The 18,694-nt window shown below is 38.2% G+C and overlaps 2 protein-coding genes across 2 annotated transcripts; both read right to left on the bottom strand.

Annotated features, from left to right (window-relative positions):
• Positions 1–1,036: 1,036 nt before the first annotated feature.
• Positions 1,037–4,740, bottom strand: c1qbp (complement component 1, q subcomponent binding protein). The gene is made up of 6 exons (XM_010789788.1): positions 4,342–4,740; positions 3,311–3,461; positions 3,125–3,215; positions 2,900–2,995; positions 1,924–2,049; positions 1,037–1,805 (listed from the first exon to the last, which is right to left on the bottom strand). The coding sequence occupies exons 1-6, from the start codon at positions 4,592–4,594 to the stop codon at positions 1,656–1,658; spliced, it is 867 nt and encodes a 288-aa protein (XP_010788090.1). The 5' UTR covers positions 4,595–4,740; the 3' UTR covers positions 1,037–1,655.
• Positions 4,741–7,573: 2,833 nt separating this feature from the next.
• On the bottom strand, positions 7,574–17,125 carry dhx33 (DEAH (Asp-Glu-Ala-His) box polypeptide 33). Its single transcript, XM_010789789.1, has 12 exons — positions 16,781–17,125; positions 15,920–16,080; positions 13,246–13,473; positions 11,380–11,550; positions 10,907–11,092; positions 10,686–10,797; positions 10,400–10,559; positions 9,897–9,985; positions 9,693–9,820; positions 9,386–9,592; positions 9,189–9,275; positions 7,574–8,391 (listed from the first exon to the last, which is right to left on the bottom strand). Exons 1-12 carry the CDS (start codon positions 16,989–16,991, stop codon positions 8,083–8,085), a joined length of 2,049 nt encoding a protein of 682 aa, XP_010788091.1. The 5' UTR covers positions 16,992–17,125; the 3' UTR covers positions 7,574–8,082.
• Positions 17,126–18,694: the final 1,569 nt, after the last annotated feature.

Genomic DNA, 18,694 nt, shown 5'->3' with positions numbered 1-18,694 from the left:
TCCATGAGGTGGAAGTCCTCCCCACCACCAATCAATGAAGACTAATTATTAATAGACCAAGCCTTGTAGAAAACATTGTTATTGTCTGGAGTCCTCAATATTGGATTTACTACACCTACTATATCAAACTCCAGGTTGGCATTTTTCAACTAAAATATAAAAGTATATTTGTATAGCTAATTTTAGTAGTACATGAACTCATTAATGTCATCAGGTAAATGTTTGTCTTGAATATTTCCATATTTAGCCACTTTATATAAAACATAATTAATATAAATATAAATATTAGGGATACAAAACAGATTGTAAGGTCAAATCTGTTGCACCATTACCAATTGCAAAATTAGTGATGCTTACACATTAGGCTATTGCTTCAATAATAATATTGTGAAATGGTTAATTCTCCATAACTTTAGAATATATATTTGATACCGATGCCTTTAGACTTTTAAAGATTTTGAATGCATTTGTTTTACAGTGGTATTGCTTATTTTACTTCATTAAAATATTAAGGAGTATATTAGAGTAATTACGTGTTAAACTAAGCTAGGAGGACATCCTTTTAATTTCAAGTAGCCAGGTGTGGAAAGTAAATTAGAGCATTTACTCAAGCACTTTACCGAAAAGATAGGTTGACAGGTTTTTTTTTATTCATGCCAAAATAGCAAGGCGCCCATATGGATATTGAAACATTTCCCAGGGATTACGTAAATACCGGTTCCACTTTCGAGTCAGGCGGCGTATTATAAAAGCTATACGTATTATTTTCAACTGTTAAATCAAAGAATATCAAATAATTAATTAATCTTAATTAACTAAATTTGCAAACATTTTGAATAACCCATGTAAAAAAAAAAACAGGGAACATTTTGCATTTTTTACAATTAGAGAAGAAACATTTGGCCTTAAAAGCTGAATATACTTTGTTGTCTGAAATTGGGCTGAAACCAGCGGATATATGTTTTAGTACCAAGGTGTTTGGCCTGTTGTGCATTTCAAAGATTGACTTGACATTAAGAAAATGATAAATCATCCATTTATATCAAACTGTTTTATTGAACAATGACCTTTCATTCTCTGAAGACATGCTGATGTATGCCATTCAGATGAATAATTCACATATTATGGTCTGACAGAGTCAAATCAATGTTAGTCAACATAGAAGTAAGACTCCAACTGTAAAAGCTAAAGATAAGTGAGGATTTTTTTGCGAACAGAGTACACATCTTGTCAAATTATCCCTTTATTAGCTTAAGGACAGTTGGACACAATTACTGACTGGACCATATGAAACCCGTGCAGTTAAGACAGGAACTCTACAATTGAGGGACATTTTTTATAAAAAGGGGTATCTGCAGAGTCGTGACCAGCCTTATTTATGAACTTCATATATTTAATTTAAACTCTCATTTAAGTTACAGAAAAATAGTCAAATAAAAAAGAAAGAACAAAAAGGAAAATAAATGTTTTGCAGCAATGTACTGATGTGACAACTGCTGGCAAGAAGGCTGACTGCCACAGACACTGAGTCTCTTTAGATTTCCAAAGGTGTCAATCAGCGCTGCAGCATTTGATTTAGTTGTATTATATTATCAAACCTTCAACTTTGCCAGGATGTGTTTTGAAGAATAGTGACATTTAACTTGTACCTAACATTAGTTACATTTGACAAAGCCATGGAGGTTTTCCAGGAACTTGATGTACTCTTGATGCTCGACGGCCGTGCTCAGCTCCATCAACTCATCAGCGAAGGTGTTGTCAACCCCGCGGTCAGCCAGGAAGTCCATCAGGTGGTCATACAGAGCCTGAAAAAAACAAAAGTAAAGAGGTTAAAATGTTCTAGTGTTAATCACAGCTATCATCTGCTTTATTAACATGATTTGTATGTTGTATAGGTTATTAATCTAATTCCTTAGATCTTACCCAGTCCAGAGCGTCTGTGTTGAGTGTGTAGCTGTTCTCCTTCCAGTCTGTGTCTCCCTCAGGCTGGAAACTGACCTCACGAATGGCAAAGATGTCGCTCTCCTCTTCTCCTTCAGCATGACTCACCTACAAAAACGCAAATCCAGATTTTCTGTTACACTCAAAGTCTCGGAGTGAAAGGTCAAAGACACGCTGTAAATATGACATTGTAATGTCTAAAATGCACCAATAAAAGTCTGACAATTATTCCAAAGAAGTATAATTGACAATATGCCCAAATACTTTTGTTACTTTTCTTTTACAGGAAATGTACATTTAAGTTCATAATAAAGCATGGATATTAGATAACTAAAATGATCGCCATAACTGCACCAAGTTACAGGACCTTCTAGCCATCAAAACATTGTAGTTATTCCTTCACAGTTCATTCTAGACTTGCAAGCGTTGCAAATTGCGAGCTTAGTCTTTTTCAAACACCGGTAAGAACGTCCACATCGATGACACGATGCGTTCGTTTGTGTGTGGCTTAAGGCGATAGAGATTTCTGTCATTACAAAATGTGTATCCAAATACCTCAATATGGATACTGCAACACTATTTTAGGGGCGACTATAACTGATTTACAGACGATTTTTAGACCGCGACATTTTAAAGAGTAATCATCAGTTATGTGGGTGTTATGACTAAGCATGTAAAGGAAAATAATAGAACAGTATGTTAAGTTCAGAAAAAAGCACCCCTGACTATATTATAGCCATTAAAACCGGGAAAAAAGCCACTTATGCCATTTGACAATATCCAAAATATGAATGTCATGTTATTTTAAAGTACTTGTAGGGCTGTGACGTAACTGCATTTAGTTTTATGTCACGCACACAGCACTTTGTTATTTAACTGGCTACATTAAATTGGATTATGTAAGACTGATTGAAGGATGCATCACTGTTCTGTGAAAACGAATGCAGGCTTTGCTTACCTCATCTTCAGGGAAATGGCAGTCAAACACCAGGGAATGTTTTGCACCCTGTTTCGTTACATCGACAACAAAGTTGGGTGATGATACAATTTCTGGCTGTAAAGAAATAAAAATAATTACAATAATGTTATGAAGTTAAAGGCTTTCTTCAGTCCATTTGTGATTAAAAGAAAACTATCCAGTGCAATGACATCTCACACGTAATACAGATTATCTGTAACTCACCTCTTCCTCTGCGGACTTCTGCTGTCCCTGCTCTGCCTCTTCCTCAAAGTTAGGAGGAATGCTGTTATTGACGTTGAATGTGACAGTGATTCTGTAAAAAAAATAATAAGACAGATTATGAGCTTGTTAGTGTGCCCACGTATTAATAGTAAGTTTTGTATAAATCACAGACTGCACAAGACTTACTTCTCTCCGGCAACATTCCTTGAGAGTTTAGCTTCTGTGCCATTCAGAGCCAGCTCCCATCCTCCAGACATCTTAGGAAGGTTGCTGTTTTTCTGGATCTTCAGCTCCTCTTTGATTTCATCAGACAGGAAAGCACCAAATGCTTTGTCACCTGTTGAAAAAGTTATACAATCATTAGAATATTTTATTTTGGAAAATCCAATCTTCACAACTTCATTATGTTTCCTATAGGTTAATGGATTCTAACTGCTTACAGAACATCTTTAAAGCAACCTACAACAATGTTTTATACTCATGTTCATGTAAGAGTAGCTGTTCCCTTCTTTGATTGAACTATTCATTGCAAGTCCTGTTAGCTTATGTCTTTAAAGTTTTTCATTATAGGTCGTTACCACACCATGCTAAAATGCTCAATCTATATTTGACCGATTGAAAAAGAAAATATTCGGTTTTATATATATATATATATATATATATATATATTTTTTTTTTTTTTTTTTTTTTTTTTTTTTTTTTTTCTCCAACCCAAGATGCATTTGGTGTTTGGAATTTTTTCAGTTAAAAACAATGTGTAATTTATTTAGGTTACAGTATATATTGTACAATCCTGAGTCTTGTGTAAAAAAAGACAAAAGTAGGCATCCACCCTAAACATGGTGTAATTAACATTAACATATTTACAACACTAACACTAACATATTTACAAAAACACATGTCGACACAAACCACTCAAAGACATGACTTTGTGAACCACAGTTATTATTTGTTTGCAAGTTATCGTTTTAACTACATTCTATGAGGACAACTGAACACATCTTTCAAGGTGATTGCTAGCTAACAGTGGGATGATACAGACTTCATTTAATGAGAAAATTACATAAATTACTTAATTTCTGAGTAGACATGTTGACATGAGGTCTTATCTACACAGTTAATCGTATTATTCTCTCGCCATTTAACCTAGGTTAATATTGACTGATATACGAAGCAAGCTAGCTTGATCATTTAATATCTTTCACATCCAAACGTACCTTCTGTGTGCAGGCTTCCACATCCACATGATATCGAGGGATTCAACGCTTTTGAACTGAAGAGTTTTGGCCTGTATCCTGACGACGCTCCGTTGTTGTTCAGCATCCAGAGAGACCGGGTGAAGGGCCGAGTTGTGGCCGAGCTTGGAGAGCACAGTGTCTGGCAGCTGAGAGGCAGGGTTCGGGCTGTGGAAGTGGCGACTGAAGAGAGGCGGACAGCGGCTCCCACCGCACGAACAACTGACTTTAGCATGACTGTGTAGAAATGTGAAGGCTTTTAGTGCAGATAAATAGGTTTGACAACTCACAGCTACCGGCTAACTCCCCGTTACTGCTGCTTGCTTCAAGATTATGGAACACATGTGTGTGGAAGGACACATTGACCTTTCGTCAGTGTGACCTTTAAACCGGAAATAGTACTTTGAAACCGAAAGAAATAAGACAAAATAATCTCTGTTTCTTTAGAAAATCTTAAATACGACCATTACTTTATAAATGAGTTGTATAATAGAGTAACAATAGTGTTAATAATATATATATTTGTAACGTTATAGATAATGCCAGCGGGATAATGTCACTTTCCTTCCTACAACGCCCCCTGTGGAGTGAGAAATAAGTGATTTATGTTTAAAACAATCTAAATGTATTGAACATCTTTTTATTCGTGTGCAGTAATGTGTAATTTTGGCTAAATATGCATTTAAAGTAATTATATGTAAAATATCTTTGCAATTGAAGCATTATTTTTCACTGTTTTGTATTGCAGCTTACATATGTTGTCCCCATTTGTACATACACGTTTTAGTATAATGCATATATTTTCACAAACTAGTTTCTTATTTTTTTAATGTTTATATCTCTTTTTACTTGAATATGAGTAGCTACAAATTAACCTTATTCACCCCGAGAATCAATAAAACCTATTTTTGATTCAATTTGGAAATATGTTAACCTATTTATTTAAAGTGGACCTATCATGCTATATTTGAATAATACAGTGTAGGACCATACCTATATAAGGCATATTTATACTTTTTATTTTCAAAATACCAAACAGATCATGCATTTTAGCCATTCCTCATTTCGCTCACTTGAACACTGTCTTTGCATGGGCTGATTCTGTGAGAACAGCACCATCTACAGGCCTGGCATATGTACTACAGCGTCTCCTTAGGTCCTGAAAAATATAGGACAGTAAGTGAATCAAACCCTGGAAAATCTTCCTGTGTCTTCAAAGCTTCACTCTCCTGTGGAATTGTGATTTTTATTAGAAATTATACCAATAGGGGTTACGTAAGACATGAACAAATCATATTAAATACACCTATAATTAACTCATCAAAAGGCATGCATTGAAATCTTGCAAACTTCATAACACAAAAACACCAAAAACAAAACCTGATTGTAACATGGTCTGATTTTCTACCCCAGATGCATTTGGTGTTTTATTTAGAAATAATGTGTTACTTATTTGGGTAACACTATATTTTAAACCAACCCGAATCCACTTTGAACACTAGTAAGTAGACATCTATACTATTCCTAAACGTATTGTAATTATTAGCATAAATATGAGCATTGTCACAAAAAGGGCAGGCTGTCTCATAAAATCAGAAAACTGCTCTTTTACAGTGGACATGTACATCCAGGAGGGAGGGCTTGCATCATTCTTAGGATGTCTCAGTGTAATGAGGGGAATCAGTTGCATCAGTTAGACATGTAGCCCTGCTGCCAGAAGATGGTGCTGTCAGCCCACAACTAACCCAGGAGAGCAAACTTTGATTATCCTTGTCAAATAAAACAAGGTCATCAGATCATACTAGTCTAAAGAAATAAAAACACATCTCAATGCTCGGTTTAATTCATCAAAATGCCACATTTAAGTATAATTTATCTCAACTAAATAATTTTGTCAAATAATGCAATAATGTTATGCAATCTTGTTGTTTTTGTCTGGCATCAATACTACATATATTTATAATGTACATTTAAATGTATATTTTTCTTTATTTATACTTTAGTTGCATTTCCGCACTCCTAATTATAGATGCCATTTTTAGCATTATTATTTACTGTTAAGCATTGAAGTATACCAATTTTAGTTTTGTACATATTTATTAATTTGTTGTATATGGCACATTTTATTTACCATTTGTATCTTATTTTCCTTATAATTAAATGTTTATTCTAGAATAAGAAATGTTTTAACTTAACTCAATTTCCCTCAATAATAATCAATAATGTATTTCTAATTCTGAATCATCTGATTTTGCATATTTTGAAAATGCTTTACATAACAAAATAAAAATGGCTGGATTAAGAAGTGAATTCTGCTTGTTCTGTGAAACCGGATTTGTATTAGAAACTATACCAATAGTGGTATGTGAGAAATCATATAATATTAAATATAATAAACTCATCAAAAGGCGTGCATTAAATCTTACACAAAACATGACATGCAGATCTTCAACAGTCTACTTCTTCTGAACACAACCTTGTGTAACATGGTCTAATGATTCTCCAACCCAAGATGCATTTGGTGTTTGGAATTTTTTCAGTTGGAAACAATGTGTAATTTATTTAGGTTACAGTATATATTGTACAATCCTGAGTCTTGTGTAAAAAAAGACAAAAGTAGGCATCCACCCTAAACATGGTGTAATTAACATTCTACAAAGTATGAGAGACCTGAGGGATCAAGTCGCTAACTACAATCTGCATGATTTGCATACATGTGTTGTTAGCATACGTCTGTGTGTAGTCTGTGGGTGTTGAACATGGAGAATAAGGCATGCTACTTCTAATGATCTGCATGTATTTAGAAACAGGTGATAAAGTCATAGATGGGGAAAAAGGCATGCACTAGCTTACAAGACAAGTGCTGCATGAAGAGTAGTTATAAAAGAGAAGTCATGTCACTGTGACATGTAAAAACCTCATATTCTATTTTCATATTTCCTTGTATTTCAAAGACCTCGTTAGATAAAGACAATCCAGTCGTCCTTGCATATATAAACCCTTAAGACCACTTTTTATAAAACCAAAACCACATGGCGGGGGAGCTTAAGACAAAACTGCTTTGCATAGCTTCAGAAAAGCTAACATTTCAAAGACAGTTAACTCATCATTATTCAAAATTATTCTGGAAAGAGCCACCAGTCAGGCTCCTTTAGCTGTCTGAGTCTTGCTGGGCAGGTGATTTAGCAATTAACTACAACATTTTGCGAAATCATTATATGGAGAGTAGTATTTTATCGAGTCTGATAACATTTGAAAGGAGGAAAAACTAGTCAATTACATCAGACATTGAAGGATGTGTCATGTGATGTTACCTGTGCTGTTCAAATGCATGCACATGTTTGAAGAATGAATGCATGACATCTCAAAAAGACTTGTTTCAGGTGGCTAAAGCAAGCTGTAATACTAGCAGAAAAAATAAACTGTTGATACAATCTGATCTACAGGAAGGTCTGATTTACAGGAAGTTAAAGTTGTTGTGAGGCCTCAGTTTGCAGATTTCTGCTGCAGTGGCACATGACGAAGGTCGCCAACTGGGAGGTAGTGAGATCCAGAGATAGTTAACTACACAGAACATATTCTGTGTGATTGCAATCGATAAGTGTCTTAATCCAAACTCGTCTTTGTAAAGGGAACACATTTTTCGTTTTGTTGTCACTGGGTGTTCTGAGGAAAGTGAAGGTGTCCTTATAGAGATTTACTTTAGTCCTGTTTCTCAGCTGGTTAGCTCTTGCTGGGGTGGAGCTTGCGGCCAAAGTACTCTGGAGCCGCCTCCAGCAGCCAGTCTGCATCCACCAAACACAGGTCCCTCATGTAGCAGCGGGACGTGTGCAGCAGCTCGTTGAACACCACGTATGCCGGCTTGCCCTGGAAGAGGACGGAGGAGGGGTGGATGGACACGGGCTGGTGGGTGTCCAGAGCCAAGTAGCTGCCGTCAGGTTGCAGCTCTGCGGCATTGACGAACATGCCGCGGGCGATGCAGCGGCGAACATTCCCCATCTCTGCCCCACAGGACCCCAGCTTCATATTCAGCTGGCAAATCAACAAGCACAACAGGACATGTTAGCTCAAAATGCTAATTCACTTTACAACAGTGCTCCTAGTACTAGACTCCTGGTACTAGGATGGGTTAAAAGCAGAGAACAAATGTCACTGTGTGTGCTGTGTGCTCTGCATGTGTGACCATTAAAGAGGGTTTCATCCCTCCTAATTCTATTTGTTTATTGCTATTCAAAAGGTTGTATGGGCTGCTGTGGACGCAGAAATCTATTACACAGCTGTAATTATTAAATAAAATCAATACTTACTGAATCATCTCACTGATAGAATGTGACAATAGCAGCCATAGAAGTGTTATTCACATCCATCTTTAGACTTATTTTGGTATTTGAAAAAATATGTTAAATAGTTTATTTTCAGTTTTTTCCAACATATACTTGAAGATAGAAAACCAAATGCATGGGTTGCAAACAATCATAAGCAGTTGATACGGGAATCAATTCCAAAAATATAAAATAATTTATACTAATAATAATATAAGTTTAGTTTAGTATTTAGGCAATGTGATCTCATTTGTCTACCCCTGTCTCTTCATAATAAAGAGGCACTCTTTCAACATCCCCCGCCCCAAAATATACTGGTCAAATACTAGACATGCATACATATGGCAGTATTCAAAGTTATAAATGTAGCTTTGAACTATTCAGTATAGTCCTACTTGTAACTTATTTTGTGAGATAAATGTGACATTGAATAGTGATGTTTCCCTGGCCTACACACACACTAATACTGCATAAGTGAATGTATGTGTAGGATACTCAGCTGCGTACCTTAAGGCAGATATCTCGGAGTTGCGCCTGAACGTCTTTCACCAGACCCATGTTCCTGCTGTTGACAAAGTTCTCCCGACACCACTCCTTTAACAGAAGACATACAGATTATAAAGGTCGCTCAGGAACACAATTTAATCTCTGGATTTTGCGTGGTCACATTCTTTTCCTTCCATAACTGATGTATGTGTTCTCACCTTATTACCGCTGCTGACTTTCTTGAAGGCTCTGTAGATGTTGAGCAGCGTTATGTGGTCTCCTTCGCTGGAGGAGAACTTCTTGCGAGCAGCGAGCACCTCTTCCCGCTTGGCAGGAGGGTTAAACAGTACAGTGTCCACCGACAGCAGAGATACGATGCTCAGAATCTCATCAGAGCAGGAGTAGTCCGGAGACAGCAGGATGGTCTGTGAGACGGAGCAACCAAGGAAAGGAAATGTTAAATTATATTCTATCTGGGTTACGCGTGTGACTAACTTTTTCTCACATTTCCTAGCACTTCTTTACCTTGGAATATCGGGGCTCCAGAGGGAAGCTGGCCATCTTCTTTCCAAGAGCAGTGAGGAAGACCTGCCCCTCCTTCCTCTCTACAGCTCCCAGCAGCTCCAGATGATTCACAGCAGAGCGGACGGCCTCTGGGATAAACACAACATGTTACTACCAGGGAACAACCCAGAGGTGCAGAGTGACTCCCGACCAAGAGCATCTTACCTGGAGAAGGCTTGGACATGAAATCAAAATTCATCACATCTGGAACCCCCAGAGCCATGAGCTGCAGCATCACACTGGATAGGTTACACCTGCAGCACACACAGGAACAAACAACTTTCAATCACATTGACCTTAAAAAATCAGCATGTGGGAGAAACACAGAATCCTGTCGATGAGCAAAAATGTAGTCTTATTATCAATATGACAAAAGGTGTTTTACTATGGTTGGCGACATTGAAAGTCCCCTGCAGACAATATTTCTTTAACATTATGTTGTGAAAAAAGCATCAATAAAAAGAGACTTTATAGGTTCTGTTGCAATAACTAGGCAAGTACAGGCTACATACAACACATCATTTTATTTTACCATTATTGTATACTTATTTCTACCTTTTATGTGTGTATGTAAGTCTAAAAGGTAAGCAACTTTACACTTAGCTAAAGACATCTATGGTTTTGAGTGATAATCTGCTCATATGGCCACGGCCTGTTTCATACGGTACCTCTGGATCTCGGGCACAGTCATGGGGATGAGGCTGTCAAACTCGTTCTCTGTGTAGAGGCGGTAGCAGGATCCGGACTCCTCCCTGCCGGCCCGGCCCGCTCGCTGCCACGCCTGAGCTTTAGAGACCCGCTGCACCGCCAGCACCTCCAGCCCGCTGTCTGAACCACACAACACATACACACGAATACTGCCACCTTTACTACATACGTTTTAAACCCTCTGAAAAGTGCAGAGTAAAACTGTTAACATCTAAAACATGAAAGGAGCAAACTGAATCCTCTTACCAGGACTGAAGCGTTTGGCCTTCACCATCCCTGAGTCTATGACAAACTTGATCCCAGAGATGGTGACTGACGTCTCAGCAATGTTGGTAGAGAGGATGACCTTCCTGCACCCCTGAAACGGTAGAGAGGTCTTCATTATGGATGAGGAATACATTTAATACAATAAATTTTTTGAGTGTTCTCTATAAATGTCCCTTTGTCTACATCACTGTTCCCTTTACCTTGGGAGCTGGCTGGAAGCACCTGAGCTGCTGTGCGGGGGGGAGGGATGCATACAGAGGGATGACCACCATGGGACCGCAGCCATCGGGCAGATGCTTGGCGATGTCACGACATGTCCGAGCCAGCGCCTCGATCTCCTCCTGACCCGTCATGAACACCAAGATGTCGTGAGACAGAGGAGCTTCCTGCACGCAAACAACAGGGCCGTGTTGTGTTCAGGTGTCAAGAAGAATCATCACAGTACATAGACAAGGATAGGCGCTCACAAACAGGCTTATGTATTTAATGCAAACGCTTATTGATTTGCTTGGGCTTGTGTGGAACCTGGACTGACTTGATATAAAAAATAGGAACATTTTTGCTCCAAGGGAGGGGAAGCATACTGTGCAGTGGAAATGCAGCATAGGACTTCACGAACCAATCAAAACTGTTAATACAGGAATGTTCTCCCTACACAGATTTAGCAGACTACCTGATGGATCTGGAAGATGGTGACGAGTGCGGCCTGAAGGTAGTCGGACTGCGGATGCTTGGTGTAGTAGATCTGGATGGGATGCTGCCTGCCCTCCAGGTACAGTACGGGAGACTTGTTGAAGTATTCAGAGAACAAATCCACATCCATGGTGGCTGACATCACTATGACCTGTGAAGGTTTCACAGAGCAGTGAGAGAAAGGTTTAGGATTTGGGAGAGAAGGTAAAGTTAAAAAGAGGATTTAACAGATCACCAGGGTAGAGGAGGAGAGTTAGCATATAGAAATGAAACCTTGTGCGTCACTCACTAACATTGCTCTGATGTCCATGATGATGTGTTAATTTTTGTATTATTAACCCTTAAAATTCTATTTAGTTAACATAATGCCACTGTTGATATTATGAAAAGATGGCAAATAAATATTTTTTTCTAAATGTTCTTTCTTTACAGTCTGGGTTAGATTTGTCATCAACAGCAGCAACATTGATTTTGATGTATTTAAATGTTTTGTGCAGAAAACCAGGGAAATAGCATGTTTCCCATAGGAAGAACCTGAAATAATCGATCAGTCTGATGGAACACTAATAAAAAAAGTAACATTTGGAAGCCAGGGCTCTATATTGAACATGTGATATAATAATACAATGCATTCATTTATTCTGTAAAAGTGTGTTTTCAATGTGGACAATTTTGTCTTTCGGGGTGTAACTCAGCTAAACTGTTCTTTATAAAACGTATTAATGGAGCTAAAAAACCCAGACCCATTCCAAAAGTTATGTCACATGCATTTACACAGACAAAATTAATGAAAGTACTCAAATTTAAAAAGCCAAAAATATCCCTAGTGAGGCTCCATAATTACCGTGACAATAAGCATTTTATCTCATGTGCCCAATGCAGTGCAGGGATTAGCCGTAGTGATGTGTCGGTCGCGAACGAGCCGATTCTTTTGAACGGCTCTTTGGTATGAACGAGGGGAACCGAGTCGTACTTGGTGAGAGCCGTTCTTCGTTATCCGTTCACATCGTTTGCTCCCGCACTCACTGCCTGCCAAAAATCCACTCGCCTTTTAAAAGCTTGATTTTGTCCCCCAAAACGTATTCTGTGAAGACCCGCCCCTACTCTGACTGTATCTATCTCCGACACGGAAGCCCTGTCTGCTCCTCACAGCAGCTCCTCACGAGCAGTTGCACGTCGCTTGAGCACACTGGGCTCACGGGGGGGGGGGGCGAGCTCCAACAAGCCGTTTAGGACAGAGACTGAATACCAGGTTTCAGCACGAGGAGTGAGATGGGGTGGGTCTTAACAGAATACGCGAGAGAGAGAAGTGATAACAAGTGGTAAAGGACAGGTAGACGACGTGTTTTTCGGATGGAAAATGAGCCAAAAGCGAAAAACGCAGTTGGATGCACTTCAACCAAAAAGCGCACCATTTGTAAAGGCAAAATATCCTTTAAAGCAGGGTCAACAAATAATCTCCATCGCCACTTAAAAATATAGTATCTAATATTAAGAGTTGCGTGAATTTCATTCAAGGCAAGTCAACTTTATTTACTTAACACGTACAGAGGGTAAATCAAAAGTAGTACATTCACTGACATTAATGACATGGATATGGCGCCACCTTGTGTCATGTTTACAATGCAGATTATTGACATTAGGTCTGGCAATCATTATCCTGGTGATTATTTCGCATATAAACCTAGTAACCCCGCCCCCTTTAAAAAAACGACTCTTTTGAACGGCTCTTTGAAAGGAACGGAGCCAGAAGATCCGGCTCCCTTCAAAGAGCCATAAATCCCATCACTAATTAGCCGCCCATTGTTAAATATATTTTTGAAGCCAGGACCCCTGGCATTCCTACCTTCAGGGGAATCTTATTTAGTTCCCTGCGCCTGCGTTGAGCAGCCTTCACCACGCCGAACAGAACATCAGTGTGCACGGTGCGCTCGTGAGCCTCGTCCAGGAGCACCACAGTGTAGCGCAGCAGCAGGGGGTCTCCGATGGCCTCGCGCAGCAGCATGCCGTCTGTCATGAACTTCAGCTTAGTCTCAGAAGAGGTGACATCCTCAAAGCGCACTGTGTAACCAACCTGTAAATAACTTTGATAAGACTTCAACTGAATACGTTCTGATACTAGGCAAGGCAAGGCAATCTATATAGCACCTTTCAGCACGCGACAATTCAAAGTGCTTTACAAAATAAAATAAGACGTTTAAGAATAAATACAGCAGAAACACATTATATAATGTTTTTTTACAACAGGCATTTAAAAAGCAAAGAAAATAAATTAAACACAACAGTTATACAATACATGAATAAAATGCATACTGCAGTGCGCATATGAGCTCAATTAAAAGCAGCGGCAAAAATATATCTTTTCAGTCTCGATTTGAAAATACTAAGAGTCTCTGCGGACATGCATGTTTCAGGCAGTTTGTTCCAGATTGTCGGGGCATAATAGCTAAACGCTGCTTTTCCATGTTTTGTTCTTACTATCGGAACGGAGAGCAGACCCGTCCCAGAAGACCTGAGACACCTTGATGGATCATAATTATGCTGGAGATCGTTAATATACTTTGGTCCTAAGCCATTTAGTGATTTAAACTACCAATAATACTTTTAAATCAATTATTTGCCCAACTGGAAGCCAGTGTAAAGATTTCAGAACCGGACTGATGTGATCCACTCTTTTAATGTTAGTGAGGACTCGAGCAGCAGCGTTCTGAATCAGCTGCAGCTTTCTGATGGATATTTTTTTGTCAGCCCTGTGAATACACTATTGCAGTAGTCGAGTCTACTGAAGATAAAAGCACGGACAAGCTTTTCTAAATCCTGTTGTGACGTTTTTTAATCCTAGATATGTTCTTCAAGTGATAGTATGCAGACCTAATGACTGTTGTAATGTGACTGTTAAAATTCAGGTCTGAGTTCATCACTACACCTAGATTTATAGCTTTATTAGTTGTTTTGTAGTCTGCCGACTGAAGCTCTGTGATTACTTTTAATCGGTCCTTCTTTGCTCCAAAAACAATGATCTCAGTTTTTTGTTTGTTCAATTGGAGAAAGTTCTGAGTCATCCAGTCATTGATGTGCTCAATGCACTTGCTCAGCATTCTAATCGGATGAATAGTCTCCTGGTTTATTTTTAAATAAATCTGGTTGTCGTCTGCATAGATATGATAGCTTAGATCGCTGTTTTTTATAATTTGAGCCAGTATATAGCATATAGATATTAAAAAGCAAAGGTCCTAAGATGGAGCCTTGAGGAACCCTGCATGACATATTTGTCAGGGCTGATGTGTAGTTGCCTATTGAGACAAAGTTGTATCTGTCCTTAGTAGGTACTAAATCAATATAGAGCTGTTGCTGAAACTCCCACCCAGTTTTCTAGACGGTCTAGCAATATGTTGTGGTCAACAGTATCAAACGCAGCGCTGAGACCTAATAATACTAACACTGATATTCTGCCACTGTCCGTGTTTAAATGGATGTTATTTAAGACCTTAACAAGAGCAGTCTCAGTGCTGTGGTTTGGTCGAAAGCCTGACTGGAACACATCAAAACCGTCATTTAAAAACATGAAATGACTCAACTTTTGAAAAAAAAGCTTTTTCAATCAATTTACTTAAAAAAGGAAGGTTTGATATTGGCCTGTAATTATTCAATTTGGATGCGTCTAGGTTATGCTTTTTTAGGAGCGGTTTAATTACTGCAGTTTTCAGGGCCTGTGGAAATACACCTGATTGAAGAGACTTGTTTACTATATGAAGTAGGGGCCAATCTGAGGCCAAGCAATGAAAAACCTTTTTGAAAAATCCTGTGGGAATAATATCGAGGTTACAGGAGGAGGATTTCAGATGTTGAATAATGTCTTCTAGGTCTTTAGCATACTACTATATCAAGTCAGAAACAGAGGGAAGGTAATGCATTTAAAACATCCTCTACTTAAATGTGTTCTTTAGTAAGGTCCTTGGATGGTCTACTTCAGATTCAAGACGTGTTCTTAAACTGATGAATTGTATCAACCAGTCTTCTTAAAAATCATGAACTCCATTGTCCTTTTTTCCTGAAATCATATGCCAGTTCAACCTAATTAGCATATAAGACCCTTCCAATAGTGGAGGTATTCAGCAAAGAACACCAAATACGCTTCATTTTAAGAAATGTCAGTTGTGGATATTAAATAACAGAAACAAAGGTATGACTCCTGCAGTGCCTAAGTGTAGGCTTATAATAATAATAAATACAAATTGAAATTCTGTATTATGCATATGTAGAATCAAAGACACAAACTTGTCAGCACTCCAATGTGCACATAGATTCTTATTTTTAATTAAAAACAAATCCCTAATAAGAAAACATTGTTGAATCTTAGTGACAACTGCGTAAGTGGGCAAGTAATGAGGCCAAGAGTCGAATGTGACACTCGATGTAAATATAGCGTTTGTTTGTTGTTTGTCAAGAACACACCGAAGGGAACATTTAGACCGGAACAGACTAAGCATATGTGTGGGAAACCTGTCTGTTGTGCATACCAGCTTGCCGAGCTGTGTCCTCTTCTCCTCGGCCACCCTTCCTGCCAGAGATATGGCTGCCACTCGACGGGGCTGAGTGATGGCGATGAGGCCCTGTCGCCCGATGCCGGCCTCGTACAGATACTGAGGGATCTGAGTCGTCTTCCCAGAGCCAGTCTCTCCTGTAAGAGAGAAGTTAGATAGGGTCAAGAAAGACAAAGCTAAGATGCTACATTATAAACGTGTAGAGTAGAAATTACATTTTCTGAGCCTGGTATCACTTAAATGTGAGACAACTCTCTTTTATATACCAACTAAAAACTTCCATGACATAGTGGAGATATTATTATTAATTCTTTAATTCTTCATTTAAGATTCATGTATTTTTTTCAATTACTTTAAAACATTTAGCAAAAGGAATTACGTTACATATGCAAATTATCTTAAGGATATCATGGTTGTTCAAGACAAATTTCCACCCAATTCAGAATAAAATAAGAATTTGGTGAGGTTAAGAATACACTTCAAATCATTCACAACTTGGAAAACTATTTTTTGATGTAAAATTATAGGATTTTGCGACGTACAGTGAACTGAATAAAGGTTTTCACATGATGCTTACAAGAAAATCCATGACATTACCTATACTAAGAGGTCTTGGTGAATTGGTTTGGAATTACAAAAATAAAAAAAGGATATAATTATAAGGCTTACTGTTGTTAATCAGAAAACATTATTAGTTAAGATGCAATAGTTAAACTTATCAGAGCATCACATCACAGAGCTGACAACATAGTTTTTTGTCAGAGTGAACCTTCCCTTTAATTGAGTAGCACAAGAGTGGCTAACGCATTAGCATCATTAGCTGAGTGTGGTTCTTACCTATGAGGATAGCATTGTGGAGCTGCCTCAGCTGGTTCATTAGCTGGGGTTTCGCCTGGTAGATGGGAAGCTGTTTCCTCTGGACTTCTATCGGAGTGGTTGCATTTCCCTTTCTAGGCAGCAGCATTCCAGGTTTATTCTTATCGTTACGGAAGAAAACAGACCCCGGCTTGAATTTTTTCGCCGGTGGATGGTCGTGGTCGTTGGGCATGGTCTAGAAAAAGTGACTCTGTTAGCGGAATCCTTTCAGCGTTTTGAGGATGTTTCTGAAATGTCTAAAAGGAACAAAAAATATTTATCATGCTCATTGACAGACAGGCAAGCGTCACTGTGGTTGTTTTGCTACCTCTGTACGTCCCCACGTGGTCAAATTGGGCGCAGATGTTTGACGTCACAATTGTGTTGCAGAGTTGTGCAGTGACGCGTCCTAAAAACCTGAAGTAAGCTGCTTCTAGCCTCGACAAAAAATAAATGCAATTTCTCTATAGGATTTTGGAAAATAGGTCGAAATAAGGTCTGTGGTTGACACACATTTAAGAGACGGATCACGTTTTGTTCAGTCGGATAATCTCCACATGTTTACCCTACTTTTATAATTTTCGAATCATAAATCTAATCGATAGATTTATGATGGATATATTTATGATTGATCATTTTTTGTCGAGGAAACCGGAAGCAGCTTACTTCCGGGTTTTAAGACGCGTTACTGCACCACTCTATTTTAACCTTAATCTTAGTATACATCCATGATTTTAACCCGAGTAAGGACCAGTAGCGTAGGCAGACATTTACTTTAGGGCGGGCCAGTATAAAATAGGGTGGGCCAGCTTTTTCCAGGGGGAAAAACGACTTTAAGGTAGGCCTGGCCTATAATAATATTCTTATTATAATAATATATAATAATGCCCATTGCCAAGCATCGTTGTAGCATTTCCCTCCGAATAATGGTCGAAGACTTGACTGATGATATGAGTTTATTGAAATCTCCAATATCAACGTAAGAGCTATAAAGACACAAAAATAACAAATACATTTAGGCTCCATTCGTCTTAGAATCACTTTAGCATACTACCAAAAGTTAACTGTAAACAGACAGCAAAGCTACACAACAGCATACAAACGAATTAGGAAAAAACCTACATGTTTATATAGTTAATACCAACTTTGTGCCTCTTCGGGGGGTGCTAAACTTAAACATAAACTTTATCCTTTACTTTATCAGTCTTTATATATAGATTAATCTCCGCTCCTTTTCTCCGTCACGTTGTTTCCATAGCAACAACAACTTCCTGTCAACATCTTAAACTCGCCTTCAAAATAAAAGCATCTAAATAACAGGAATTCCTAACTGTATCACTATAACATGATGATGATGATGGTGATAAAGAATGCATCTAACGTTTCGCTGTTCATAATAATACAAAACAGTGCATTAAACAAACCATCATGCTCTTACTTTGAAACCATGCGGAAATTTCGTGATCGGCCATCACATGGTTTTGGAAAATAACCGAGTGACACGAGTAGATTTTTGCCAAGACTGGCGGAAAGTTTGTCTCAAAACTCTGTGTGTGTAAAAAGACGATCCACAAGCAGAAATGTGAGATCCACAAGCGCATAGTTGTTTGACAAATACAAAATGGATTCACAAATGCCTGATCGGAAGTTGTCAATATTAAAGAGATATTCACAGATCTTTTTTTTATTTGTGAAGATATTTTGCGTATTTGCAGATCCGTTTTACATTTACAAATTTATTTGTGAGTTTGCAAATCTTTTAAATGCATTGGTGGATGGTGTTTTACATTTACAAATCACATAATTATACACAAATTATTTTTATGTTCACACAAATAATTATGAGACATATCTATGCCCATAGGGAATCGATAAGAACCGGAATCGATACATTTC

This window comes from Notothenia coriiceps, unplaced genomic scaffold, assembly GCF_000735185.1.
Source record: "Notothenia coriiceps isolate Sejong01 unplaced genomic scaffold, NC01 NC01_scaffold00033388, whole genome shotgun sequence".
Taxonomy (NCBI): Eukaryota; Metazoa; Chordata; class Actinopteri; order Perciformes; family Nototheniidae; genus Notothenia; species Notothenia coriiceps.
The sequence above is the reverse complement of the archived record's forward strand: the minus strand, read 5'-3'. Positions and strand labels throughout refer to the sequence as shown.

Excerpts from the sequence above, each read along its gene's own strand:
- c1qbp (XM_010789788.1), bottom strand. The coding sequence starts at position 4,594 with ATGCTAAAGTCAGTTGTTCGTGCGGTGGGAGCCGCTGTCCGCCTCTCT. Across the intron at positions 3,462-4,341 it reads TGGAAGCCTGCACACAGAAG|GTGACAAAGCATTTGGTGCT; the intron begins GTACGTTTGGAT and ends CTTTTTCAACAG. Across the intron at positions 1,806-1,923 it reads ACACAGACGCTCTGGACTGG|GCTCTGTATGACCACCTGAT; the intron begins GTAAGATCTAAG and ends TGTTTTTTTCAG.
- dhx33 (XM_010789789.1), bottom strand. The coding sequence starts at position 16,991 with ATGCCCAACGACCACGACCATCCACCGGCGAAAAAATTCAAGCCGGGG. Across the intron at positions 10,798-10,906 it reads GCTTCCAGCCAGCTCCCAAG|GGGTGCAGGAAGGTCATCCT; the intron begins GTAAAGGGAACA and ends CTACCGTTTCAG. Across the intron at positions 9,986-10,399 it reads ACTGTGCCCGAGATCCAGAG|GTGTAACCTATCCAGTGTGA; the intron begins GTACCGTATGAA and ends TGTGTGCTGCAG.